Source organism: Lampris incognitus, chromosome 2 (genome assembly GCF_029633865.1).
Source record: "Lampris incognitus isolate fLamInc1 chromosome 2, fLamInc1.hap2, whole genome shotgun sequence".
NCBI lineage: Eukaryota > Metazoa > Chordata > Actinopteri > Lampriformes > Lampridae > Lampris > Lampris incognitus.
This window is the reverse complement of record NC_079212.1, coordinates 39,244,560-39,262,072: the sequence shown is the minus strand read 5'-3', so window position 1 is coordinate 39,262,072 and position 17,513 is coordinate 39,244,560. Positions and strand designations below refer to the sequence as shown.

At 44.8% G+C, this 17,513-nt stretch overlaps 1 protein-coding gene across 1 annotated transcript; it reads right to left on the bottom strand.

The window, feature by feature from the left end:
* Positions 1-4,263: 4,263 nt before the first annotated feature.
* Positions 4,264-15,769, bottom strand: snx21 (sorting nexin family member 21). The gene is made up of 6 exons (XM_056274200.1): positions 15,652-15,769; positions 13,077-13,386; positions 11,878-12,062; positions 11,149-11,290; positions 9,849-10,014; positions 4,264-8,871 (listed from the first exon to the last, which is right to left on the bottom strand). Exons 2-6 carry the CDS (start codon positions 13,357-13,359, stop codon positions 8,367-8,369), a joined length of 1,281 nt encoding a protein of 426 aa, XP_056130175.1. The 5' UTR covers positions 13,360-13,386; positions 15,652-15,769; the 3' UTR covers positions 4,264-8,366.
* Between the last annotated feature and the right edge of the window lie 1,744 nt (positions 15,770-17,513).

Genomic DNA, 17,513 nt, shown 5'->3' with positions numbered 1-17,513 from the left:
AGCAACACATTACAAGCATAAAAATCGTAGGTTCGATCCCTGCAGGGCCTGTCTGCGTGCTTGGGTAATTCCACGTAAAAAAAAAAAAAAATCTACAGATTCGGGGGCGTCCGGGTAGCGTAGCGGTCTATTCCATTGCCTACCAACATGGGGGTCGTCGGTTCGAATCCCCGTGTTACCCCCGGCTTGGTCAGGCGTCCCTACAGACACAATTGACCTTTCGCAAAGTCCCGCCCCCCTTAGTTACTGTTGCTATGCCCGTCAAGCATTTCAGAACTATCCAGGAAGTAGCCGGAAAACACCAAAACATGAAGGAAGAAATCAGCGCATTGTGTGGGTAAAAGTAACAGTAATGATACGTTAGCTGTATTAGCTATCAATAATAGCTAGTAGCAAGCTTAGCTTGGAGCAGACAGGTATTTGTGTTGATTTTGGATGGATTAAGCTGGCCATGGGGTCTGCTATACTGCCAAATCTATTGCCGACATTGCGCTTCTTGCGTTCTGGGTTTTGGGAAGGGAAAGAAAATTACACCCCTCCAAACTTTTCAGATATCTAGTATCTGATTTGCAGATCCCATAGGCACACCGTTTCAGCATTTTGCTGTGTGTTTGAAAGCTTGACGGACCGTTGCTAAGGTAGGATTGGACAAGCACCGTTCTGGGGCGGTACTTTGTGAAAGGTCAATTGGACGTGTCTGGGTGGGAAGCCGGATGTGGGTATGTATCCTGGTCGCTGCACTAGCGCCTCCTCTGGTCGGTCAGGGCGCCTGTTCGGGGGTGGAGGGGAACTGTGGGGACTAGCGTGATCCTCCCACGTGCTACATCCCCCTGGTGAAACACCTCACTGTCAGGTGAAAAGAAGTGGCTGGCGACTCCACATGTATCAGAGGAGGCATGTGGTAGTCTGCAGCCCTCCGACAGAAGAGGGTGGAGCAGCGACCGGAGCGGCTCAGAAGAGTGGACATATTGGCCAAGTACAATTGGGGAGAAAAGGGGGGGGGGCAAAAAAATATTTTTTTTAAATCCAGAGTCAGACGTCTAACAGATCCCTATTGATTCTGAGCTGCTGTCTCGCTCTCAGACTGAGATGAATCAAGTCTTGTATATATGCTACTATTCGGGTGTGTGTATGTGGGACCAGTATTATGAGGAAAGTTGTGTGTGTGTGTGTGTGTGTGTGTGTGTGTGTATGTATACATATGGGATTTTTGTGAGGGTGTTTGTGTTGTGAGAGAGGAAGGTAAGTTTGCCTAGTCAGAGGTAGACTGTGTACTTATGTAATTTCTAATTGTTTAATGTAATTTTCTCACCTAATTTTTTTTTTGTTTGGTTGTTTGTTTGGTCGTTTGTTTTGTGACCCAAACAAAAGTCACTGAAATAAGATGCTTCAAGTAGACTCTGACCCTGACTTGTAAAGGTGATTCAGTACAGACCACCTTTACATTGCCTCATACAGGATACTTTGAGCATTTCTGGCACATGCAAAGAGAGGACTGTCCACTATGAGAACCCCACTCTGTCGGCTGTGATAGAGTCACAATTATCACCATCACCATCATCATCATCACCACCATCAAACAGAGACAGATAAGCCTGGCTCTCCTATGCTAAACCCAGTGACAGACACAGGTTGTCATTTTAGTATTAGGCACCATGTTGTCTCACCAGTCCTACTCCATGGTTGTGAAGGAACCAGTGATGCTCTGTTAACTGGCCTCTCTAGAATGGTGTTCATATCACCATGATGGTGACTCGGTTCTGTATTCACGGCTAACGCCTTGTTAGTTGTAGAGAAAAGACAACAATGTGAAGACCACAGTACAACCTGGGACCAGCTGCATAAACCTGGTGGGAGACTAGTGTTGGCCTTAGACTGGTCTTAGATTCCCACATTAGACTAGTCTGATGAAAACTATCTCTTGCTTAAATATTAAGCCTGAGTCATGAAATTAGCTGCTCACCCTGGGCTAAATTTAAGGCCATAGTTGCTGCAAATCTCAATTCTCACACTCAGTTTTTTTCCAGCTTATGCGGGAGACCTACTCCCATTGCTTTATTTTCCCTCCTCTTAAATATTTCTCTCTTTTTTTTATTTTTTATTCCTGAACAATAGTTTTTTTTATGTTTTTGAAGGTCTTTGACCGTTTGATTTATACTGCTCGTCTTTTCAGTGATTGTCCTCCCATACTTTGTGTTGCTTCACATCCTGATTCGGCTGATTTAAAAATAAGATGCTGGTTGTCAGCTGTCAAAAACTGTCACCTGTCAACCATTCTGGTGCCATTAGATGAAACTATTTTGTCTGCCATTTGTTTCTCTTCTGTAAGGTGTTTTATTTTACCTACAATGCATTGTGCGCCTGTCTATCTCAGTCACTTCTCTTAGTCACTAGTAGCTGAGCTTTATGCAACAGATAAAAGTTCAGTGTCTATAGCAAGACTGACTTAATGTCAGATTTAATTGCAAGTCTCAGCCTAGCTTCATGCAGCTGGCCCCTGCACTACCACTGTCTGTCTCTGTCTCTGTGCCCAGCATGTGCGGACTAACATCCAAACACCAAATGTTTTTCCTGAATACTCACTTCCGAAGAAAAAAAACAGCATAGATGTGTAATAGTGAATGAAACTAGTTAAAAAGTTGAAAACCATAGATACAATATATTTTAGAATATATTTTCATTCCTGTAATAAAATATTCAACTCCAAAGGCCTTTGTTGTTACTCTTAATCTACACACAGAAACTGGTAGACCCGTCAAATTGCACTCAGGGCAGGGCCACAGCGCACTCTACCGGCGGTCATCTGACATTACTCACTAATATGTTTGAAAAACTTCGGGGGCATTTTAACTAAAAGAAAACAAAGAAAGGAGAGCTAATGCCTCATTTACGCTAAACGTTACATACGTATAAAAATACGGACGACGCCTTGTGTCCGTACTCTGCGCTCATTTCGTCCGCGTTTATGCACGGGTACTGAAAGTTTACGGATGCGGACGAAACGGAGCAGTACCACCGGAAATCGTGGGGGCAGTGTAGCCAATAGTTCAAGCGAGACCTGCGAGACACAACGAAGACGTTTAAAAAAAATTTAAAAATGGCGGAACTCCTTGAGGAGAGGTTGTGCGAGTTGGTGAAACATATTTATGATGCTTCCTCGCCCGGACACAGGGACAAAAAACGACCTCCTCAACCCTCGCCGTGTTTGTTGTTGTCAGAAACTTTTGACTCTGAACTGCTCTCTAGTATCCGCATTGTTTAACATCCATGCCAACGCAAAGGACGCCTTGGAAGTACGTGGGCAGTGACGGGTTACTTCGTTTGAAAGGGCCGTACGTTAAAAGAAGCATAGACGAGCCTCAAGAGTGCTGCTGTCAAATAGCGTTTAACGTCTGTAACTACAGGGCATCATTCTGACGCATTCAACGAGCCCACTGCAATGAGTCACTACCACATATGATTCAGAGTCAAAATTAGAATCGGGATCACACATTAAAAAAAATGCCTTGGTTGACTGCGCACATGGACCATGTATGACTTGAACGTACATCCATTATCTGAACCGCTTATCCTGCTCTCGGGGTCGCTGGAGCCTATTCCAGCAGTCATTGGGCACCAGCCAGGCCACCACGGCCGACACACACATTCATACCTAGGGACAATTTAGTACAGCCAATTCACCTGACTTACACGTCTTTGGACTGCGGGAGAAAACCGGAGCCCCTGAAGGAAACCCACACAGACACGGGGAGAACATGCAAACTCCACACAGAGGACAACCTGGGATGACCCACCAAGGTTGGACTAGCCCGGGGCTCGAACCCAGGACCTTCTTGCTGTGAGGCAACAGCACTAACCACTGTGCCACTGTGCCGCCTGACTGGAACGTCCATCCATCCATCCATCCATCCATTATCTGAACCGCTTATCCTCTCAGGGTCGTGGGGATGCTGGAGCCTATTCCTGCAGTCACTTGGCGGCAGGCAGGGAGACACCCTGGACAGGCCGCCAGGCCATCACAGGGCCGACACACACAAACACACACACACACCCATTCATACCTAGGGACAATTTAGTATGGCCAATTCACCTGACTTACATGTCTTTGGACTGTGGGAGGAAACCGGAGCCCCTGGAGGAAACCCACACAGACACGGCGAGAACATGCAAACTCCACACAGAGGACAACCTGGGATGATCCACCAAGGTTGGACTACGCCAAGGCTCGAACCCAGGAGCGTCTTGCTGTGAGGCGACCGCGCCACCGGGCCGCCTGACTTGAACGTTTTAATAAATAAATATATTTACATACGAGTAGGGAATTTATATTTCAGGGGAAAGGGAATCTTCTAGGTCCCACCGAAGGTCACACAGGAAAATGGAAGGAGACAATTGGTGTTTAAAAAAATTTATTCCACAAAATATATTTGGGACCATGAAACAACAGCTAATGTGCCGATACAATTCATCTGACATTCCACACTGAATGGGCAGACTGACTGGGTGTAGACGCCATGAGAGGAAGTGACACGCTAGGGTTTTTTCCCCTGTGGAAAGTAATATACCATTGTTTTCTCATGTATTTCAAGAAATATTCAGAGGTCGGGTATAAATTTAATCCGGCTAAATCATATTTTTACATAATTTGGATTTGAGAGCCCTGTGCGTGCCAGATGTAAACCCAACCAACTCTGATCTGTGGTGGGAGTAGAAATCGAGCACATCAACGAGTACATACAGCTGTATTTAAAAGTGTCACATTTTAAAAGCGAAATTCTCAGATGGGAAGCCACATCTGGCATTGATACAGACACACCCGCTGTCTCGGAGACCTGTAATCCTACAGTTATTTGCGTTTCATAAGACACTGATATAACTAACTACGACCGCATTACCTGACATGAGAAAACTCAAAACTAAGGCGAGAAGATTCCTGGTTGAGTTTTTACAATGAAACAAATTTGTGAATTAAAGAACAGATGGCGTTTGTAGGAAATCATGTTGTACACAAAAATGGAATTTGATAATGGACATAAGGTCTGTTTTCGTAGTTGGTTCTGACAAAGTTCCCGAGAGAATATGAAACCTCTCTCAGCCTAGAAGGGATCATAGAATAAGCCCTCCAGTTCAAGTACAAAATATGAAGTCAAATGGGGGTTTTTCCCCCCACATTTTTAACATGCTTTCATATACATTGTGTTGCATTGGGTTTCAATGTACAAAATGTAACAGATAAATAAAAGTCTGATTAATTGACTGGTTCCTTGATTTATCATCACAACATCTGGGTCAAAAAGGTTTTCACATGTCAGTGAATTTGTGCAAACAGGCACTAGGAAAAAAAAAGAAAGAAAGATATTCCCTGGTCTGAAGCGAGATGCACATCAGAGGACTTGTACAATCATGCCTGGTTTGGAAAACCCAGAGCATAAGACACGTAATGAGGAGTCACTGACCATCACATACTGCAGGACCCCAGCAGATGGTGTCATAAGTATCAGACATGGTTGATAACATCCTGTCGTCCCAAATCATTGGGCAAGCTGATGGGGTGGTTAAGACAATCTGTGTACCCCCGCATACCACCAGATAATCTCTCAACTGCCGGTCCAAAGGCAAGCCGAAGAACGGCGTTCCATCTCAGATTGTCAGGTTTTGCAAATTAAGAGGAAAATTTGCCCAACCGTCCTCTAGTGTGCACCCAGCCTAAGAGTACAAACACGGTCAATCCTTGTGTATATATCTGAAGATTGTTGTGTTGTCGTGTTGTTATTCTATTCTAAATACACCGAGAGAGCAACAAAACCGGAATCACATTCCTTGTATGTGCAAACCTACATGGCCAAAAAACATGATTCTAATCCTGAATGCGATTTGTCTAGTTCCCTTTAAATGACCCACGCAGTACTCGATATTGTAATGAATAGGACGCCACACGACGGCAGTCCATCCAATTAACATTCTCACCAGCCAATTTAAAATCCTCAGCAGCCAAATTACGTTTTAGAACAGAGAAGAGTGACTGAACAAAAAGTGAGCTACCTGCTGCCAAAATGGCAAGCAGCGGTATCAGAATTCAATTTTGAACAGGCCCCCAGAAGTCAATTTAAACGTTTAAGTGCATCAATCACACTGACAGCCTTTTCGACCAATCAGACTGTTGGCTGAAAGAGAAGACAGAAGAGGAGCCGTGGCAGAGCCGATTGGATTTTCACTTCTAAAGCGAGAACTGTAAACTATATTGACCCCACTACCCATCAATACACACACACACACACACACACACGCGCGCGCGCACGCACACACACCCCAGCCCATGCCTATATCTCGCCCCAAAACTGCACACTCTGCACTCACACATACTCATACATATACATACACACACTTGGCCTTTGTGTTTAACTTCTACACTGTCTCATCCTATGTACAGGTAACTCCTTCTCATCTTTTTTTTTTGCATTCTTTTTTAATATATTGTTAAACTGCTCTCATGCAAAGCGCATCTTATTGCATCTTTATATTCAAAATGTGCTACAAAACAAAGTTTGATTCATGAAGTAAAATAAATAAAGCGAGCGTCAACTGCTCTCAGCTGTCGCTCGACCGCTGGTCTTCTCAGTGAACACCGAGCACGGAAAGAAGCCACCCAAAACGCAGAACACGACGCCATGGTAATATCAGTACATCATGCATGTGAAAGGAGTGCCCAGTATGACACATCTACTGTGTCCGTCTAGTGCTTGGTGTGGGCTGTGCTTAGTGATTAATGTCAAGCGTTAGATGAATTCGTAAACCACTCCTGCTTCACCTCTACATCCTCATCCGTTTATGATCTACTGCCGTTCCCGCCCACCCCTAAAACTGGTAAACAATTCTGATCACTCTGTACCTCTGTCAGATGATCGTTTCTCGTCCCTTTCTAATGGCTTGATTCACACATAGGAGCTGACTGGAATCTCTTCATGTCACATGTCCGATCTTCTCAGCAGATTTTATGAAGTTGGATTTAAACCTAGTTCACAGTCAAAGCTCTCCGCTAAATTAACTAAAATAATTACATTAGTTTTCCCTATAGCCGCACTGTTTCAACTGAACTGTATGTCATGAACCCTAGTCGTCCAACTCTCCTTTCTGCTGCTGTCACTTCTGTCCAGCTGTGCCCGGCCGGCTCTTCTTCCTGAGCTTTTATTTTGTTTCACTGGATACCTGGGTTTGTTTTAATTCCTCTCTCACCTTCACAGATTGCTATTTACAAATCCTCCTCGGTGTTGCCCCCCTTTTCTCCCCAGTTGTATCTGGCCAATTACCCCACTCTTCAGAGCCATCCCAGTCGCTGCTCCACCGCCTGTGCCGATCCGGGGAGGGCTGCAGACTACCACATGCCTCCTCCGACACATGTGGAGTCGCCAGCCGCTTCTTTTCATCTGACAGTGAGGAGTTTCGCCAAGGGGACGTAGCACATGGAAGGATCACGCTATTACCCCCAGTTACCCCTCCCCACCGAACAGGTGCCCCGACCGACCAGAGGAGGCGCTAGTGCAGCAACTAGGACACATACCCACAGACACGGCCATTGTGTCTGTAGGGACGCCCGACCAAGCCGGAGGTAACACAAGGATTCGAACCAGCGAGCGCCGTGTTGGTAGGCAACGGAATAGACCGCTATGCTACCCGGACGCCCCCCTTTTTTGTTTTTTTAATATTCATCCTGATTCTATGGTCACCACAATAAACCTTGATAAGACCCAATGTGTGCCATGAAGGGTTAAACATGACATATCTCCAGCTGTGTGTGAATCAGGCCTTAGTGTTTGTCTGCTTTCGTCCCTATTCTCCATCTGTGGTCCCTTAAACCACTCTGACCCTCATCTACATCATAACCACATCCACTCAACATTTAAAACATTAAGCGGTTAAAAGCAGCATCAGTTTGCTGTGAACTGTTTTTGAAACATGGATTAAAAATGTTCAAAAATCATACTTCCTTTCTCATTAGCAACACTGAAGCAACAAACCGCCCATGGACAAGCTGTGTCACTACCAGCGTTAGCCAATCAGAGTGGAAAATGTATCTATAGACATACAGCATGATGAAAAACCTCCCTTCTTAAGTGTGATAGCATGCAGTACAGCTAGGCAAGGTTGAAGCCATTTTAGTGTACAGTATAGAATACATAGTAGCTGTATAAGCTTAAAAGTACAAGTCTTAATGCATAGTGATTGTTTTCTGCAGCAAATGTGTATATGCATGTCTGTGTAAGTGTGTGTGTGTGTGTGTGTGTGTGTGTGTGTGTGTGTGTGTGTGTGTGCGTGCGTGTGCATGCGTGCGTGTGCATGCGTGCATCCTACGTGTGCATGCGTGCATCCTAGCTCTCCACTTCATTGTCCTTCAGGTTGTGCTTGACCAGGAATTCTTTGATGGTTGGTTGATTGTCTAGCCCTGTCCACTGCTCTTCCAGCTGCTGTAGAAGCTCCTCCCAATGGCGCTTGTCTCTTCCTGTTTGCCACGACAACCGCACCATCACCCGTAGCAACGGGACCAGGAGTGGGTGGGGTTTATCTAGACACAGTGGTGGCATGTCCTTTAATGGGTGGGGTTTATCCTCAGTCTTATTACTGGTCTCTGTGGATGTAAGCTGGGTTGGGGGTGGGGCTAAAATATGGAGGGCATGGTCACAGTGCTCCTGAGCCTCCTCCAGCTGTTCCACTTCCTGGAAACAGCACGACAATGCGACCAAGGTGAAGAACCAGTGGGCGGCGGCCGGGGGCAGGGACTGACCCTGGTTGCCATGGTTACTTGCCCAGCCTAGCTTGTGTTGGAGTCTCTTGCCATTGAGCAGTGGTCCCAAAGCCTCCTGGTATTGGCCCACCCTAATCAAAACAAGACAGTAATCTACAAAACCGCTACATTTACAGCCAAATCTCAGAACAGGAAGTCATGTTTGTGCCAAGTTTTAGAGGTGAATAAATAAAAAGAAGAAAATAATTTCTGATGTTCTGTTCTAATGATGTTTTGAAAATTCCAAGTGGTCAGTGGCCTCCTCAATCCCCATTCTGCCCTGGCAGCTAATAAAATCCTGTGGTGTTAACGCTAGTGACCAGATGATATCTAGCTGATAATTTAACATTATGATCTAGTCATTTTTCTAGTGTGTTTGTTGACCATCACAATTGTTTTCATTTTTAAGTGGGGCTATCCTTAATTTCTTCAGTTTTGGTGAATTTGGCATCCTCTGGTGGTCACAGCAGTTAATTTTCACACCGCAAATCCAAAATTACCAGAGTTCCTTTCAAAATCAACATGATCCTTTACACCCAGAAAGCATTCACGTGCAGGTCATAATATTTGACGGTCATGGACTTTGCTGTAACACTGGCAAGAGAACTGAGGGGCAGTATATGTATTTTGGAGAATGAAGACTGATAAACAATGTCATTCAACACAGTAATTTAAGCACGGTATCAAACAATTAATTAATCCAAATCAAACATTACTTAAGTTTTAGCTTTGTAATTTAGCACCTATCGCGTACTCTTACGCATTTGACAGGCAAGTTTCTTCTTCTTCTTTTCCTTTGATGGCAGACTTGACGCCATTTCCTGTGCAGGTGCCCTTACATTTGAATACTTGGCGGGGATGGTAGACCCCGCCAGTGCCAATGAAAACCATCATATAGAGGAGCAATTAAAGAGTTGAATGGCTGCGGCTATGAATATGTCAGTGCTAACAGGTACCAATATGGCATTTTTCATACAAAAAAATTACAGACTACATCTTTAATGTTAACAACTTTAAACAATATTATCATTATCACCATCTTTAGGTACAAGAACTCAGGTTCACGTACCTGATAAGCAGCTGCCCTGACTGCAGGTCTGCCAGATAGAAGAAGTGTCTGACACACAGTGCCTCCCTCAGGGCAGACAGGGAACACAGGTGAGACAAGTACTGCTCAAAGGCCCGGCTCCGCTTAGCGATGGTCTCTGCGGTGAAGTTCCTGTGCAGCTTTTTCCCTAGCAACAGAGAACAGGGAGGAAAGTGAGCTCATGGTGTATGAATCAAGGTTTGCCAACTATATTCCTGGTGATTAATGATATCACGATATCATCACGGCAAGGTCATCAAGAGACAATTTTAAATAACTTTAAAAAATAATTTTCTACAATAAAGCCTATTCTTTATCAAGCAATATCTAATGATAAAAAGTCCAAGTTAAAAAGTCACAGTTGCAGAATTAACAACTGAAAGCTGCATTAAAGTGGAATTTTAACTTAAAACTGCTTATACCTTTGCTTTGAAATTTTCAAGCAACTCCTACAATTTTCTTCTAGCATTAAGGACACAGACATCCTCACCATGAACACACTGTGGGGTTGTTTATAATGTGGGCATATTGTATCTATTATCAATAATAAAAAAAAACAAAAACAAGAGCATAATTTTTTAGGATATGTTTCTTATAGTCCACGGTGGTGTAGCGGTCTAAGCATTGGCTTTGTGTCAACTCAGTTGCCCACTGGGGACTGGAGTTCGCGCCCTGGTCTCGTCAGATCTGACTATGGCCAGACTCGACGAAGCAGCAATAATGGGCAATGCTGTCTCGGGAGGGGGACGGAGTCGGCTTGTGTTCGTCACATGAATGCGTCTCTGTGTGTCTGAAAAAGCAGTAGTTCGGGCTGGATTCGCCTTGTCACGAAAGTGGCGAGGCGTCTCCTTCGAGACTGCCGGCTGGAGAGATGCAGTTGGCGAACGCATGCAGTACAAGGGTGGGTGTTTGAACTAAAATAGAGATCGATTGGCCACTAAATTGGGAGAAAAAAGGGAAAAATCAGAAATAAATTTTTTAAAAAAAGAAAGAAAAAGGATATATTTCTTATCGTGTAGAAGGGATTTCTATCATATAGAATCTAAAAGGCATTATGAAAAACCTTCAAGTTTGGACCATTAACCTCTGGACTACTACTACTACTACTACTACTTTCAGCTGTTCCCGTTAGGGGTCGCCACAGCAGATCATCCATTTCCAAGGGAGGAAGGGCATCCGGCGTAAAATCTTTGCCAAATCAAATATGGGGATCATAAGTCAGATTTCTAACCTCTGGACTGTACATTGTTAAATGTGAAAAAAAATATCAGTCCCTGCTTACGTGGAAAACAAACACGCTCCATCTGGACTCCGTGGTTACGGCGCAGTGTGGCGTGGAGCCGCCGAAAGTCTGAATAACGGCGTGTGATGATGGCTGGAGTCTTATCACTACCACCTGACTGGATCACATGAATGGTGTACAGCTAGAGACAGGGGGATGGGAGGGGAGAGATGGACAGCAAGACAGATGAAGAGAGACAGACAGACAGACAGACAGACACAAAGAGAGGGAGACAAAAAGAGACACAGAGAGTCAGACAAACGGACAGAGACAGACAGACACAAAGTCAGAAACAGTAAATCCATTGAAAATTGCTCATAATGCATGACAACAAGCTGAAGACTTTCTTTTGATGGTTTCAGTGTCACGAGATTATGTTTTGCAAATCACATTGGCAATATGTTTAGTTTAAATAGTCACACCAGCAAAGCCTTTTTAAACTGAACTGAACAGAAATAAGAGCAGGCAAAAGAGAGGCAGAAAAATATTATTTAGATTTGAGTCATTTTCCAGCTGCTGGCATCACCAAAATAAAATGTGAGCCAACTATTGAATTCCTTGGCATCCCTGCAGTTAAAATCACTGATGACTGATAACTTGCAAACATTGCCAAGTGAGTCTGCCTGCTGCGAAATATTAGTAGAAAGTTGGGGGGTGGGGCAGATGGTGATAAATACAGAAACCAGTGAACCAAACTGGGCCGCCTTGCTGCTTTGTGCCCCGACTCACCACATACTTCGAGGAGCCTTCCTGCACCACGCTAGCATCGGTCACCTCGAACAGCAGGCTGTCCATCTGCTGCCTGCTAGGGGGGGCTTGGCCTCCTCCACCTCTCAGGCTCCTCCAGCTCTCCTGAAGTTGCCGGGCCAGCAGGGAGGAGGGACTTAAGTGAGAAACAGCCACTGGACTGGTTTCTACACAAATATGGAGAGAGATAAATAGAGTCAACATAGAGACAGAGAGAGAGAGAAAAAGGGGGAGCAAGAGAGACAGAGAGAGGAAAAACACATTTATCAAGTTGTTCAGAAGCAACAATCATTTTACCTCTATCCACTAAATAAAAAAAGTATAACATTTCAACAGTCTTATCTTTTGATACTCACTGTGATGCATTCTGGAAATGAAACAATGTGTTTCGAATACCCAGCATCAGCCTTTGGCTCATGACACGTTCTCGGTTTGTAAAGGATGTAGGACAGAAACTTGCAATATAATTAAAAGAACTGAAAACCGAGAACCAACATTTCATAAGTGACGATGAGTCAAGGGAGTCGCTGACACTGGGAACACTTGCACTTGAAAAGTTTCACTTTCCAATGAGACATCCACCCCTTGAGAGCTGAGCCAACAAAAGACATAACAGGGTGGATCCTCTTTATTTTGGAATTGCTAAATAACAAAGTCAAAGTGGTGATTTTTTTTTCTTTAACAAAAGGGGTTTATAGGATGTAGAAGTGATTATAATTCTATAAATAATTCTTCTTGAAATAGAATTCTTGTTGTGGAGATACCTGGCAGAGGAAATGTCTGCTGTTGGTGATAAAAAGCAATTTGCTTCAAAGGACAGGTCAGGAAACTAACGTTTTCCCAAAATGCAGAGGGCAGCAACAGGTCAGTCAGCCAGTCAGTCAAGTCAATCAGTCAACCAGTCAGAATTGTGACATTTGATAAAAGAAGAACTGATTCCAGAAAAGCTAGCTGTTCGGTCCCATTTCTCTCAATAGAAAATAGGAGCAGTTTTTCAACACCTCCATTTCCTGCATCGATGGCATCTAATCTTGCTCCTGTCTAACAGGTTGTTGTTGAAAAGTATCCTCCACCCTCCCTTTGTTTTTCAAAATTAACATAATGCTAGGGATCTGTTGGTTTACAGATGTTTACGTAAAACGGTGCTTGTTTACACTGTGCTAAAGTCAGCAAATTCCTACCGGTGCTGCTAAGCCCCTCCTCCATGGACTCTCCAAGGAAGTCAGAGTCGCTGTCCATCCCTGAACCCTCCCCTTCCCCTCCTTCCTCCAATCCTCCTCCATCGAAGCACAATGTGCCCCCTAGCCGGTCAGTCACACACTCCTCCTCCTCCTCCAGCTCCGCCTCCCAGCAATCCTCGTGAAAACCCTCTCGTTCTGCCCCACTTCCAGTTGGGTCAGGCCCTACCCCCTGACTGTCTTTGAAAAGAGAGCGTTTCAGTCGGTCCAGCAGACGAGATGCCATGTGACTCCTCCTGGCCACCAGAGGGGGCTGGGGACAAATAAGGAGAAACAAGGAGATGATAGATTAATATTTCCCAGGAGACATGGGTTTTGCCTCTGAGCTCGAAGCCGCTAGCTATTAGAGCTATCGTGGTACTGCAGCCGGAAGTATTGGACCAGCTCCTTCTGGGCAAATTCTCCATCGACATCCCTTCAACTTTTCCAATATTTTCTCCACCAATAATTTTTTCTCACGTAACACTTGGCATAAATGTTCATTCTATCATGTAAATGTTTTTTTCCAGATGCCGATTAATTTCAGGTCTAAATGGAGTTTGCATGTTCTCCCCGTGTCTGCATGAGTTTCCTCCGGGTGCTCTGGTTTCCCCCCACAGTCCAAAGACATGTAGATCACGTGACTCGGCTGTACTAAATTGTCCCTAGGTGTGTGTGTGTGTGTGTGTGTGTGTGTGTGTGTGGGTGTGTGTGTGTGTGTGTGTGTGTTGGCCCTGTGATGGCCTGGTGGCCTGTCCAGGGTGTCTCCCCGCTTGCCACCCAATGACTGCTTGGGATAGCCTCCAGCATCCCGCGACCCAGAGAGCAGGATAAGCGGTTTGGATAATGGGTGGATGAATGGATGGAACATTAAATAATTGGGCTTTTTTGGTGATACATCATGACTAAGCACCACAAACAGTGCTCTTGTGCACAATTGTGCACCATGCCATGCATTTGTGTAGCAGGGGCATGAGCTGTTCCTGTTAACAAGCATAATACATGCAACATTTCAGAAATTTTAACCAGTAGGCACTTTATCATGTTCCAATATCACTTTTTAATTGCTGATACTGAGTCTCAGTTCAAATCCTTAAGTATCCGCCAATACCAAGTACCAATCCATTCCATTACTTTTACTGAATGTGCAAAGACCCTGCTTTCTAATGGGAATGTCTTTCTCTAAAACTTATCTAGAGTTGCGAACTTATAGCTAACAGGCTCACAGGCTCAAGTGAATCCAGTCTCAGACCGCTGTTGCTCATATCCCACTTCTCTTTTTTAACCGATTCAATATTACTTAAATGGCATTGCCAACTAAAACACTTTCCATGAGAATTCACTTGACTCTACTTAATGTGGTAGTTTGACCATTCCAGTTTTTAAAATGAGAAAAAGACAGGAAGACAGAGACATGAATGGACAGTTATGGGGGAAAGCGGACTACTGGCGAAGATCTTAACCAAGTTAGCCAAGTGAGATGCTGGCTCCTGTTTCAGACCTGGCAGTTAAACTGAATGGAAACAGTGTCACACATGAATAATGGAGGAGCTAGCTAATTCAGCCTCCAGCCACTAAATCAGACTGCAGTTAGCAGAGACTGTGTTGGACTGCAGCTTGTAGTGTAGTTCCTAGGAACACCTTACTAAAGTATGTCATTTTCAAAAGATAACGTCGGTTTACTTGGGGTCAGCACACACCTAGAAGCAGTTGAGAGTGCGGGCACGAGAGTTGTTTGTGTATAAAATGCATGCCAATAAATTCACAAAACAAATGAGTGATTAAACATAATAAAATAATGTTTTGAAAAAAATGAATTTACTAAACATATTACCTTAGAACGACCAAAAGAATTACTCCCCCCCCCAAAAAAAACAAAGTATGATAATAACAAAACAAAACTGACATGTGGGTAAAGACAGGCTTGATCTGAATAACATAATGTAAATGAAACAGACCAAAACAGGTCAGAAAACGTTGTGAAATCATATTGAGCTCCAATAAAGGCGTCTTAACTTTTACTTGGGTTGGGGACTTTTATGCGTTTAAGCAATTTGTTTTGATCCATGTATACGACATGAGTCATGACTGACTAACCACTTCAGGCAAGACTAATGGAGAACCTGGACTTTAGTGTAACGCGTGTCGTCTTGTCTTCAGGGTTGGCCCTGACCATCATCATGACCATCATAGGAAAACTATGAGTAAGTCTGAGCTGCCCTAAAATCTGGTAGTGGAGATCCTGATATTAGCTAGCTAGCTAACAGCTGAACTACAAGGGGGGAAACCTGTGGCAAAACACAACAAACTACACAAGCACGCGGCAGGCAGCGATCCCTTTGGTTGAATGCATGACGTAACAAGATAACCTACTGAATGTAACAAAGGCTTTATTACTTTGTGATATAGTCTACGTCTACGTTGCTGGGATGCTAACGTTAGCAAGAGCGCTAATAACTTTCGCTGTAATGTTTTGGGGGGCGGCGGGTGTCCAAATATTTACCGACTAGCGAATGACCGGGATGTAATCGTAACTCACCCGGGGCTTTATGCTCGGTTTAAGCCTCTTACGGCTAGTCCATCGCCATAACGGCAGCTTAGTTTAGAGGCTGCGGGCCGATCCGGACTCGGGCGGGACGGTCCTGGACGCAGGGGCGACCCCGGAGTTGTGGATCTGCCACAGCTGACTGTGCGCTCCTGACTGGGGCGCGCTCCCGGCGCCGAGCACGTTCACGTAACCAGGGACCTGTCGCCACGCTCCGGGGCCGCGGGTCTTCATGAGACGTGTGTCCATTGATAACTTTCGGATTGGAAAAAAAATCAACAGCGACTGCTGACGAATAAAAAGAAAGTTTGTGGGGGAAATCGAATAGAATAGAATCCCACAGGCAACCTGCAACAACAAGTTTCGATAGGATTGGTTTATGTGAAACGTGGCTGAATGTTTTCCTTCCCTTAAATGAAGGTTCCCCACCCGACTATATTGTAGCGAATTCGGGGGACAACGCAACCACAGGAACTGCCGCGGCCGGGTAACGAACCTGTATCGCCCGCACCGCAAGAGACATCGCTAACCGCTAGACTAAAGGGTCAGACCCGCGAGCCAGCGGCCAGCGTGTCTTCTTATCCATGCACGTTGCACTACCCCCCCTCCTTCGGGAAGCATATCAGCTCCTTCACGCCTCAGGGCGTATACGCTTCCGATGGCCTTACGGTCGCCCCATCCCACTTCTGACACCAATGTAGCGAACTCGGGGGGGGCAACCACAGGAACTGCCGCGGCCGGGACGCGAACCCGTATCGCCCGCACCGCATGAGACATCGCTAACCGCTAGACTAAAGGGTCAGACCCGCGAGCCAGCAGCCAGCGTGTCTTCTTATCCATGCCCGTTACAATACTTATGCCCATGTAGCTGGGGCAAATGAACAAGGTGGGGGTGTTGCCGTGGCGAGCCGGCGTGGAAGAAGGAGTCGAGAGGCAGAGATCTCGTTTTAATCGCAACTCCCGTGGCCAGTGATTAAAGTGGGCCGGAGCTACCCGGATCCCGACACCGGCACCTCCCCTCCTCCCCCAAGTCAACCGGAGCTGAGATCCGGCACTCTGTAGACAGGAGTAATTTCAACCTTTTTGTCACAGTAAAATTTAAAACAAAAAACATGATGCAGCCAATTCACAAGCATTACAAAATAAATCGCAAATAAAGTCGTTCTTCTATTTTTATACTACTTTACTTTTTCTAAAAGTTTGAATGATATCGCGTCCTCACGTGACCCGCACCTGCCTGCTGTCTGGCTTCACCAGACTTGACATCAAAAGAAACTGGCTTCACACTCACGGGTCAGGGTCAGTTCACCGCACCAGTCAGACAAGACTCGAGAGAGCGTCAACCTGCTACCTGCGCTATTATCTTGGATTGGGGGGCATAAAGAGTGAGTACTCTTCAGTGTATTTTCAATAATATTTCCAATAGTTTTGTCTAGCTCTGCTGTGGCTTTCATTCAAGCAACTAACGTTAGCGAACGTAACGTTAGCTAGCTAGCTAACTAGCTATCTTCCACCCGGTAACGTTGCTAGCTAGTAGCTGACGTTGCTGGCTAGTTGTGGCACTTTCAACTAATACAAAAGACTGATTAAAATGCATTTCAATTTTTAAATTGAAGATGTTGCCAGTGATTTATTGAGCATGTAGTGCAGCGGTCGGGAACCTATGGCTCGCGAGCCATATATGGCTCTTCCGGTGACGGCATATGGCTCCCAGACAATTTTGAGTTGAAAATTATTTTTTTTTCAAAAAAATCAGTTTGGAACTGATTTTAAAATACTTGTGATATTTCTTAATAATACTGTGTCATTTTAAAGTAAACAGAAATTAGTTTTGAAGATAAATTTCACGGGTCACG

Excerpts from the sequence above, each read along its gene's own strand:
- snx21 (XM_056274200.1), bottom strand. The coding sequence starts at position 13,359 with ATGGCATCTCGTCTGCTGGACCGACTGAAACGCTCTCTTTTCAAAGAC. Across the intron at positions 10,015-11,148 it reads GGAGCGTGTTTGTTTTCCAC|GGAAAAAGCTGCACAGGAAC; the intron begins GTAAGCAGGGAC and ends CTCTGTTGCTAG. Across the intron at positions 8,872-9,848 it reads TCAGGGCAGCTGCTTATCAG|GGTGGGCCAATACCAGGAGG; the intron begins GTACGTGAACCT and ends TGTTTTGATTAG.